Genomic DNA, 12,113 nt, shown 5'->3' with positions numbered 1-12,113 from the left:
TTTAATATTAACACATTTTTAATAACCCTCTTGTGACAAATAAATAGGTAAATCTTTAAGTAGATTAACTGGTTGATAATTTTATGTGGAAATGAATGTATATATAGAGAGAATTTCCTACTAGTGGATAAAATTTATGTATTAAAAAATGAGCCATAAGAACAAAAGAAATTAGAGTCAGAAGTAAGCAGGAGAAAAAAGACATAAAAAAATTAAGCAGAAAAAAATAGAGTTTGAAAGCTCTCGAAATATATGAAAGGTTAATGTGTTAATCGGGCTGAACTGCTTTCTCATATGCACTAAAGAAAGTTTCAACATTATAAGTATTTTTTTCTTTGTATAGATTTAAAGTTCTAAAAATTCATATTTACCATTTTATTTTATTTTTATTTTTATATTTACCATTTTAGAATCCTCTTTGGGGAATTTTTACAGACATCAGAAATCTAGAGTTGTTCTAGAATAGCTTGGTTATTAACATAGTCAGAAGTAGTACATTATAGCATAGATAGCTTCTATTACTGTTTTAACCTTCTATTCCATTTAAAATTTTGGTTTATCCAAATATGGATGGATTATTTTCTTAATTTTATAACAAGTAATCTGTTTTGTGTTTCTTGAAGGTTTTTGATTGCTTTTCCCTTTACTTAAAATAGTCCTACTGTATGACATGTTCCCCCTATAAGACCTTTTAAGGACATGTAAAGCTTCCTGTGCTACTAGGAATTCTAGCTTTTGCAAAACTAATTAAGGATTTCATTTTTTATTAATTAAAATAATTTATTAATATTCTTTTCTGTATTTTTACTCTTTTAGCATAGCTTATAATCAGATACATCAAAGATGTTTTACTTAGAATACTGAGTTACATTCCTTTTTTTTTTTAATGATTTTATTTATTTATTCATGGAAGATACTTAGAGAGGCAGAGACATATAGGCAGAGGGAGAAGCAGGCTCCCTACAGGGAGCCCGATGCAGGACTCGATCCTGGAACCCTGGGATCACGCCCTGAGCCAAAGGCAGACACTCAACCACTGAACCACCCAGGTGTCCCCTGAGTTACATTCCTAAGTATTTTATGTTTGTACAGAAATGCTTCACTTAGAGAAACCTGAATATTCTACATTTGGAAATGTGTTAATAGAAGCATTCTGAGAGAATCATAAGCTTTATTCAGTACATAATCTCATTTTTATGTGTACGTTCATTGTATACAGAAATACATAAGAGGCAATCATTGAAAACATGTTGGTTAATACTTTGTTTCAGGATGCTAAAATTACTTCAAATTTTTGTATAGAAACAGTTCGAAATATAAACACATTAATTTTCAAAAGGCTCTTTTTGAATTTACTTGTTCCTAAATTCATAAAGACTAAGAGATATTTAGAGTTATGTTATAAAATGTCACTAGATGAGTGTCAGTAGGTTATTCAAAGCTTTAAAGCAGGTGTACTCTTCTCCTTACTAATATATATCTTACTGGGCTTCTTTTTTTAAAAAAAGGAAAATCAGCATTACAGATCTGTTGTGTCAGGTAACCACTCCCTCTTTTAGATTCCCCCAGAAGTTTTGAGGGGATTACGTAGTACTTATATCTTTTTTTTTAAAGGTTGTATTATTTATTTATTTATTCATTCATTCATTCATTCATTCATTCATTCATTCATGAGAGACATAGAGCGAGGCAGAGACACAGGCAGAGGGAGGAGCAGGTCCCATGCCGGGAGCCTGACATGGGACTCTAATCTGTGTCTCCAGGATCAGGCCCTGGGTTGAAGGCGGCACTAAACCGCTGAGCCACCCGGGCTGCCCCATAGTACTTATGTCTTGAATGCTGTACTACCAATTTGGATAGACCCACTCCTTTGGAACAATTTGTGGCTTGCAACAAAATTTCATTCAACATTGTCTGCTGCCCCCTCCCCGCTTTCCCCAACCTGGCCATTGGGGAAATTTAACAGATTTAATCTGGCTATTTAACAGATTTATAGACTTTTCTTGAATTAACATTGACAAATAGGTCTTTAGTAGTTCTCTGACCACAGCTTAAATGCTTTCCAGTTTTTCTGGTCATATTTCTTTGACTCTTTGGTTGTTATTCATTATACTTCACTCCTCACATGTGGTGAGATTCCCTTATCTATCATGTTTCTCCCAAGTGATTATCCCACCCATGTGTACAGCAGAGATTATTATTGCCTCACTGCTCTCAAGTTCATCTTTTTGTCATTAATACTGAAGATTTAAACGCCTTTTTCTCCTAGCACTTCCAGCTCACTCCCTCTGTTTATAACACAATAGAGTTTATTTGTAAAACACCTCAAAACTAGGCATAGATAGAGCAGTTTGCCTTGTATCAAAGAATGACTCAAAGGATGAAACTGAAGACCATCTATCTACAATTAAAAGTCATCTATCGGTGGTGGACAAAGTGGATACTTTCTACTCTAGTATTATCTGTGATAATATTTAGGCTGTTATATAGAAGAACTAGTCAAATACTGTTTATGTTTTTGAAAGTTATATTGGTACAAGTGGTGGGTGAAATAAGTGGTGAAGTTGAAACAGGTTTTATTTTATTAGAAACTTGTTTAATGTTAGTGTTCGAGGACGCCGTTACTCTTAACTTTCCCTCCTATCTCCAGTTTACCCTTCCCTCCCCTGTTCTGAGTCACACTAAGAGACAGAGAAATTGAACTGATGGAAATAAAAATTCATTAAAGTTGAGCAAAAGAAGATAGACACACAAAAATACATACTGTCTACTATTTATATAAAGTTCTAGGATAGGCAAAACTAATCTGTGGTGATAGAGGGTAGATTAGTGGTTGGCCTAGGGTCAGAGATCGAAGAAGGGGATTGACTGCAAAGGGGTATGGAGGAACTTTTTGAGGTGGTAAAAATGTTTTATATTTTGATTGGTGGTGACCATGTGGGCAAATGCAATTGTCAAAATTTATCGGACCATATTTTTAAAATTGGTGTATTTTATTCCTGTACACAATTTCTGTAGATAGTTATTATGCTGTATGAAGTACATCTGTTTTCATGTCACATGTAATGAGGCCCTATTATTTACCTGATTAAAACTACAGATAGATCTAATTCTAAATTTTCTAGAATATAGACCTTGACAATGAACACGTTTTGTATAACGTGAACAGTTACCTGTTTAAGGTTAATTAATGATTAGTAATATACTGGTATTTATGACTGTATTAAACCTAAAAATGCCTAAATACTATAAATAGGATCTTTTTGACTATGCAGTAATTTCAGACCGAAAGTGAGTAGGTTTGTTCATTATCTCCTCCTGTCGTATCAATTCCTTGTATATATCCAAAGGCTGGCTAATTCAATTTTGGCTTATTTATAATTCTTAAGATATTACTAGAAAATGAAAATATGTCTTGTGATTATAATTTTATTCTTACTAGTTTCTGTACTATAAAGAAATGTTATTTTTTCACATTTGATAAAAGGATGATAATGTTATAAAGGATACCTAATGACTAGTTCATTTTTTAAACATCTAATAGATGTGTATATGTAAATATTTTATGTTTATTGAGAGCTTATTTACCACATAGGAATATACTGCTTTCATTGATTCTTTTAATTGTTGTTGTTATTCTTAAACACTAAGTAATAAGTAGCATTAAATTTCAAGTTAAGTGCATTTAATAGGAGGAGGGCGTATTTGGCAGTTGTATTTGTTACTATTGGATTGATTGGAAAAAAAACACATTTTGTTTTTATTCTAGACAACCAGATGTTCCAGTATTTTATTACAGTTGTGCCAACAAAACTACATACATATAAAATTTCAGCAGACACCCATCAGTTTTCTGTGACAGAAAGGGTAAGTTGAATCCAACAGATAAAAAGTTTTTTTTTTTTTTAGCATTTTATAGTTCTGCTACAAAATAAGGTTAGAGTTGGTGCCCTCCCCCATTTAAAATTTGTGAAAGCTTTGAAATGCATTAACATTTTATTTCAAGCCAATGAAGTAAATATTAGAAATGGATATTAGTATGCTTTAGAGCAAGAAAAGATTTTAAAAATCTGGAATGTCTTCTATTCAATTTAAACAAAGTATTATTAAACTATTATGGTATTAATGCTTTTATTTTTAATATCCTTATTTTGTAATGTTTCCTATTGTATTGGTATAATTAATTCTTACCTGCCAGTGGACACTCTGATTTCTGTGTTATTTTTTAATTAATGTACCTACCCTGGGGCATACATGGTTCTAGTGGCTCAGAGAGCAGACCTAGAGGATTTGCCTTCCTAAATTAGTGCTTTTTATTCATCTAATTAAGAGGACAAACATTCTGCAATCTCAGAGTGGAGTGGCCTTATAAATATGAGGAACAGAGCTTTAAAATTGAACAGTTTAACAGACTTCTCATTTATTCTGGGTTCATGTTTTCTTATTATTGTTTAAGAATGGTGAATATTCAAATATGAATATCCAGAAGAATCCCAAGGTAAAATATAAGTGCTTTTAAAAATTTACTTCCTCCATGTGGAGTTTTCTTTTGATAGCTTTACAATTTATGATGACTGTGTCCTCAATAATTGTAGAATTTCCTTTATCCTCAGGAGATTAAATACTGAAGTTTTTAGGAGTGACTTTCAAATGATTCAGGGTGAAAAATCAAGGGTTTGTGTGTGTGTGTGTGTGTGTGTGTGTGTGTGTGTGTGTATGCAGAAAGAGAAAAACTAGGTAAAAGATATGCAAGTATATATTGTGTTTTTCAGCATTTCTTTAGGGATGGAATGATAACATTTTTCACTAAGATTGACAACACCTGAACTTCAGGCAGTCTCTATAGTGGCAAAGCTTTGGGGAAAATATGCACATAATACATTACTATGGGAATGCAAAACAACATGGTCTCTATGGAAGAGAGTTTAACAGTATCTGCAAAATGACATATGCATTTACTCTTTGACCCAGCAATCTCACTTCTAGAAACTGAATCTGAGGATATAGTGGAAAAAATACAAAAGTGATATATATGAGGCTATTCACTCCATTCACTGAATTCACTGTTATTTGTAATACTAGAAGATTATAAACAACTCAAATGGTACATGCATACAATGGAGGAACATACAACTTTCAATAAAAGAGAGAAAGGTATCTATATACTGATAATGAAATCCTCTCCAGGATGTATTTCAAACAACAAAATTATATTAAAAATATATCTAATCTCAGAGCATTTGACCTTTGCGTAGTATGTTTGTGCTGATAGGGTAACTAAAATAGTTGTAAAAAAAAAAAAAAACAAAACAGTGGAGTAACTAGAGTTTGTTAAGTGGGGAATGAGGGGCATGGGGAAGAGGAGGAGCTGGCTTTCATTGGTTCTGGGACCCAAAGTGAATCATTATTAGTTTTTTGTAACATAAACCTCCTGAGCCTTGAAATAGCTTCCATCTATGTTGGTGATGACAACATAATTGTGGTATGATATTGAACATATCAGAACCTTGAGATGAAGTCATTGTATTGGAAATTTGATCATGGCTTATAAGGCTCTGTTCTGATCAGGGAAGGGTTTTGTATGCCCCGCATGAAATTGTTTTAATTTCCCTTGTTATTTGTATAGCTACAGCTTGCAGTTTATAGCTTAATAAAAATAGGTAAGGGACTGTTACGACAAAAGTCAGCAAAGGACTGTGGTAGCATATTTTTTCAAGCTATAAAAGAAATTTATCAGATGGTTTGCAAAGTTGACTTTTGAAGTGTAAACAGGATGGAATGAAATAGAGTATTTTCTTATGCAGTCTACACATTATGGTAAGTTTATGATTTTAGCTGCATTCATTTTAAGAGAAAACTTCCTTTAAAAACTAAACCAATAGCTTAAATTTGATAACTTCTTTTTTTAGTATTTTATATTTATTTATTCATGAGAAACAGAGAAAGAGAGGCAGAGACACAGGCAGAGGGAGAAGCAGGTTCCATGCAGGGAACCTGACGTGGGACTCGATCCCTGGTCTCCAGGATCAGGCCCTGGGCTGAAGGCGGCACTAAACCACTGAGCCACCTGGGCTGCCCAAATTTGATAACTTTCAAATGAGTCCTTTCTCTTTTCTTCTTGTATCATATTTCATATAGTTTAAATAAAATGAACAACAGAAAGTGAAATTGTTTCTAAGTTTGATAATTTAAATGACAGGAAATAAATATAATTATTTTGTAAATTCTTAGCAAAGAATTGTTACAGAAAGTATATTAAAATATGAACTTAGTCTTTATGGATTTGGTCAATGAAGATGCCATATAGTTGTAAGCTCTTGAGCTCCGTAGAACGCTTGTATGTAAAGTGACCTTTTTGAGAAAATAGGAAAGAATGACTCTGCTCTTTTGATTTCCTTAGAATCTCATCAGACAAAGAATACAGAATAATTTGATTGTCTCTGAAGAGCTTAGTTTAGTAAGGCAGTTCGTAAAGAGATTTAGATATTCCTCTTGTGCAGCTGGACTGTAGGGCTTCATATTGATTGTACAAGTAACCAGATGATGTGAATCCCATTTTTCTCCTTCTCCTGTCTCTCTTCTTCCTTTTAGGAACGTGTCATTAACCATGCTGCAGGCAGCCATGGAGTCTCTGGGATATTTATGAAATATGATCTCAGTTCTCTTATGGTAACAGTTACTGAGGAGCATATGCCTTTCTGGCAGTTTTTTGTAAGACTCTGTGGTATTGTTGGAGGAATCTTTTCAACAACAGGTTAAGATTCATTCTTTTTTTTTTTTTGTCTAATTTCTAAAAGTATTACTGAAATTAAGATGGTTTTACTTATTAGCAGGAGCCAGAAATACATACATACATTCCCATATTTTGATATTTAAAGAATTTTTTCTGTAAGATTTAATTCCAAATCTCCAAAATTGTATTGATTAAGCATTGAATATAGCTAAGGTCACTCCATTTACATTCAGTGATTTAAGGGAGATTACTTAATGAGCTAGAAAGATCCTAGAATTCAATCCAAGTTCTGCCATTTATGTGGTAATATAGGTCGTCTACCTTTTTTGAAATTGTTTCCTCATCTATAAAAATGGGAATAATAATTATACCTAACTTACAAGTGTGTTGTAGGATTAGATGAGAAAATGCCTATAAATAGTAGACACTTGAATGTAAATTTTCTTTTTCATTTAAGGTATTTTTAACTGTACAATATATAAAATCACATCTAATGGTACTTTGAACTATGCAACATGTGCAACCAGAATTTTCAGTCAATACTGTTTTTACTGTTTTTATGTTTTGGGTTTTTTTTTTTTTTTTTTTGTCCTGAGTTTATGAGATTCTCTCAAAGGTAATTTGCAGAATAGTAATCATGAAGATTTGAGTACAATAGATAAAGAAAGGAAACTGTTCCTTCTTTATCCCCAACCCCTATTCAATATTACATGGAGCTGTATAGTCTATATACAGCTTTGAAAGACTTCCTTACTACCTTATTTAAATTTGTCTAAATTCGTGGCACTGATACTATTTATTTTTCAAAATGGTATGTGTGAGACATATAAAGCACCCTTGAAAAGATTGCTTTGTCAAGATCATGAATTATGTGGCCTTGTGATTTTGAAAAGAAATCTGTTTTAAAATTTAACTGTCTTTTTTTTTTTTTTTTTTTTTTTTAAAAGATTTCGTTTATTTGCATGGAGGAGAGAGGGGAGAGTAAAAGAGGGAGAGAGAGCATCCAAGGACACAGAGCAGAGGTGGGGGGAGAAGCAGACTCCCTGCTTAGCAGGGAGCCCAGTATGGGGTTGATCCCAGCATCCCGGGATCATGACCTGAACCGAAGGCAGATGCTTAACTGACTAAGCCACCCAGGCACCCCTGTTTGGTTACTTTTAACCATGGAAATGAATAAGGCAAACTGCTTTGTTTCCTTTCTTAATCTATTCTATTATAATTAGTGAAATTTTTTATTCTTATGTAACAATTTGAAATAATTAATTTAGGAAATGATTTCATTAAAAGCATCATTTAATTTTAAAAAAACTTATTTTTTATTACAGGCATGTTACATGGAATTGGGAAATTTATAGTTGAGATAATTTACTGTCGTTTCAGACTTGGATCCTACAAACCTGTCAGTTCTGTAAGTGCTACAGTATCAAATGGTGCTGATCTCTAAATCATAGTATCATTGTTAAATCTTAACAGTAGCTTTTGGTGCTTCAAAAGAAATTGCCCAAAATAAAGCATTGTGTTTAGAGGGAATAGTGTAAGGAATAAAACTAATGCTTTGGTCTTTTCTTCTCCCTAGGTCCCCTTTGAGGATGGCCACACAGACAACCACTTACCTCTTTTAGAGAATAATACACATTAGCACCTCCTGAGTGAAGGAGATAAACTTTTTGCCTGAGACATAAAACCTTTTTTAATAATAAAATATTGTGCAATATATTCAAAGAAAAGAAAATATGAATGAGAAGTGGGAATCACACCTAGGGAAAAAAAAAGAAAGATAAACCCAAACTGAAATCCCGTATATGTTGTGTCTGTTACGTTGTCCTAGAAGAAATTATGCAGCTAATCAGTGAATAAGCCCAACTGGAGTGTTGCTTTGAAGATGACCCCGTCTGATATTTTCATAGCGAATGGGCAGTATTGAAATCAGAGCTTGCTTCTTGGTGGCAAAGAACCTGAAGGAAAGAAGTCAAACCACATCTAAAGAAAAAGGCATTGATAAGTGCAAATGTTTGCGTCCTTCTGTTTTTAAAAGATATATCAGAATAAAATATGTAAAACATATGGAAAACTAGTCTAGACTTTAAAAAGTTGTGGTCAGGTCACACTGTTAATAAAGGAATATAGGGATGGATCCCTATGCTATAGCCATATCAATGTTAAGCCATAATGACAAGGCCATTTATCTAATAATTTGGTCTGAGGAAGGTAACTGCTTTTCTTTAAACTCTGGCTATTGGCTTTTTCTGACTGTACAAGGCAGGGTCGTGGAAGACTAAGGTGAATTCTTACAGGGGCAGAGTACGTAGGTGCTATATAATATGTAACAAAGGTAGCATTCACAAACTGTATAGTGGGCACTTATACAGGGAGAAGAAAGCACATTTTTTAAAAAGATGCTAAATTTTCTTGTCTGACCCTTATATTATTGGTATACTTTGGTAGAGGGAGGTGAGTAATAAAAAGGTCCATTAATGGTGATGAAAATTATCAGTTTGTAAAGTATTAAAAGTAGAATATTTTATACGTGTTTGGGTGAGGGGCAACAGGGTAACTTTACCTTTAAAGTAGAAACATGAGGCAAATACTTACATAAGGCAAGATCATGTCAGATCTGAGAGATTATCATTAAACAATGTCTGTTAAGCTGTAAAACTGGATTATGAGTGTCTGCATTCAGAGTGTCCTGAATGTGATTGATTTTGATATTAGATTGTGTTGTTGTAGCTTTCTTACTAATTAAGGATTAATTTTAAATTTCCAGACTTTGAAAGACTAAAAATAATAAGAGGGAGATATTGCTCAGGTGCCATTAAAAACTGTATTTGGAATACATGTACCAACATCAGTTTTCCTTTTGTAATACTTAATGATAGTAGAATAACTACCAGTCCCCAATGGTTTAAGTCCTTTGGAGAAGTGGGGAAGTAAAATTCCAGGTAAGTGACAAAGATAAGACTAAAAGACTGGATTTAAAATGGTGGGTTTTGGAGATAGTACGTCACAAATTACAGTTTTACAAATGGTTTTTTTGTTTTAAAGATGAAAAAATGTTTCCTTGGAAATAGTTGGCACAGATAATGTCAATGAAGAAAAGGAGAAATACTAATGAAACTGCTTTGAATTAAAAGCTTATGGTGAATGGCACTCTGAAGGAAATAAAAGCATTATTGTTTAAAATATATACTTTACTATTAAAAGCTATTAAGTTGACTGATTAACACAGATGATGTAACATGCTCTGAAAGATTTTGGATTCCAGAAAACTCCAAAAAATCAATGAGCCTTCTCTGCTATTGATTTATTTCAAAAACTGTTTCCAATGAAGTTAGACTAGGAACTAATAGAACATCTCTCAGAAGGAATTTTACTTAGAATTTTAGCTATTTTAGACTGAATCTTGGTTCTGTGAATCTGCTTTCCAGAAAGTTCATTCAAGGTGTTTTATTTTTTTAAGGGAGGTAAAACAATATTGATTTAAAATTCTTTTCTTTTCAGTTAGGATTTTAGCAGTTAAGTATCTTTAAAAGGATTTTAAAATTATTTTGGTGCTTGCTTACATATGGTTTTTAATTGTTCCCATGTTTTCCAAATACCTTATTAAAATTTTAATGTAATTAATCTTTCCCATTAAAGCTGACTATAAAAGGAATTTCTTTAAAGCCAAATCCTGCTTTGCCATTGATTTATACTTTAATAGTTAAGAAAGCTTTTTACCTGAAATTCCTCAAATAGTCAAAGACAGGTTTTTGGCCATCAAAGTAGTAAGATTCTGACCAGCCTTTTGGATGGTGAATGATGAAGTATGCCTGCATATTAGGATCAGTTAGGAGTTTCTGATCTTGCCAAGTGTTTCTTTTCCATTGCAGGGAACAGTGTACTGACATACCTATTATGGAGCTTTGGCTTGTGCCTCGGGGAGGCTACCCAACTTTATTACTCAGTCCTTTTTCATTTTATTAGGGTATTCATAATATTTATATATTCCAGCCTAAATATTTTAAAAGTTGAAACTTCAACTTACATGAAAGTTTTTTTTTTTTTAAACTGTGTTTTGTATACTTTGGCCTATAAGAAGAGATAAAATATTTAGGTGAATAATTCTCTGCTGCAGTATTTGTACAATACAGACTACCTCTTGGGAAAAGATTAACCCAGTATTATAATTACAAAATTACTTCTAATTCTCAATTTAGACCATTAGTATCACATTTTTCTCAGATACATTTTATGATAGAGAACACTGAATTTTCATAGTAAAATTACTAATGCAAGTAAAGTTCACAATCTTTAATGCAAACTTAACTTTGGAATTCATAAAGGAATGACTAAGGTCTAATTTTTTAATGGTATCAGTAGGGATATTTTATGCAACCTGTCTTTTTTATGTTGTGGGTTACTGATTTGGGTACCAGAAAGTAAAATTTATATGGAACTTGTCTGCTTCAGAATTTAAAACTTTGAATCTTGAGCTCAAGATGGATAATTTTGATTGTTTAAAAGTTATCTAAACCTGAGCCAGAGGATCTTTAAAATTTCATCATGCCCTTGAACCGAGTACTTAAGTCCTTCCTCCCCTTCTGCTTGGAGCTCTGTTGCAAACCTTCTGCAAGCCAAAGTGAGTCCACCCTTTGTCAGCACTATCCAAACTAGATCACCATATGTTCATACATTATGGTATAATGCCTGTATAGATATTCAAGTATTTCCTATTGTAGTTTTCCCCCACTCTTGAAATATTTTTTATTGATAAAATCACCTTGCATTATCTTAGGAGTAGGAAACAAACTGCCTTGGATTTTTTGGTTTTCTTGTGGTTTTTTTTTTGTTTTATTTTTAGAGAAAAGAGAATACAAAAGACTCATTTAGTGTCTCAATCCCGAACATTTGGACTCTAAGTAAAATGACAAATAGAAGTTTCTTTGTCCTTTTATGATCATGTATCCCCAAATAAGCCCCACTTCCTCATATTTAAGCTGCTTTTTTCCTTATAGGAAAACTGGCAATCTTTAAATATCACTGTTACATTTGCTTTTGCTCCAAATGGAGTTAAATTACTGTATAAGAGTGGATTTCTTTTGTATTTTCATATTAAAAAGTGAATGAGTGATGCAAATTGAATAGTTGATTCAAGTCTATAAAACTGTCAATGGAGTTGAATATAAGATTATAGTCAGTGAAACATTTAAATAGCTTTGTCTTAGCAACTCCTAATTGTATTGGATGTTAATCAAAAGGAATTAGATTGACAACTTCCAAATATAATCCATTTTATGCTATTTTGTGTAATAACTTTAAGACAGTAGATGTGGGGGGATACACTGATGAAAGCTACATACTAAAGCTGATATAAAATACTTCAGAATCTTTTTTGTATCAA

The 12,113-nt window shown here is 32.7% G+C and overlaps 1 protein-coding gene across 1 annotated transcript in view; it reads left to right on the top strand.

The window, feature by feature from the left end:
* The window catches only part of ERGIC2 (ERGIC and golgi 2), a 38,354-nt gene extending 28,439 nt beyond the window's left edge, over positions 1–9,915 (top strand). The window contains exons 11-14 of the mRNA XM_055318600.1: positions 3,770–3,867; positions 6,592–6,754; positions 8,059–8,141; positions 8,310–9,915. Of these exons, the coding sequence (XP_055174575.1) occupies positions 3,770–3,867; positions 6,592–6,754; positions 8,059–8,141; positions 8,310–8,372 (407 nt within the window). The 3' untranslated portion in view covers positions 8,373–9,915. The remainder of the gene's footprint in view (positions 1–3,769; positions 3,868–6,591; positions 6,755–8,058; positions 8,142–8,309) is intronic.
* Positions 9,916–12,113: the final 2,198 nt, after the last annotated feature.

Source organism: Nyctereutes procyonoides, unplaced genomic scaffold (genome assembly GCF_905146905.1).
Source record: "Nyctereutes procyonoides isolate TBG_1078 unplaced genomic scaffold, NYPRO_anot_genome, whole genome shotgun sequence".
Classification (NCBI taxonomy): Eukaryota; Metazoa; Chordata; class Mammalia; order Carnivora; family Canidae; genus Nyctereutes; species Nyctereutes procyonoides.
Note: the sequence above shows the minus strand (reverse complement) of the source record. Positions and strands in the feature narration are given on the sequence as shown.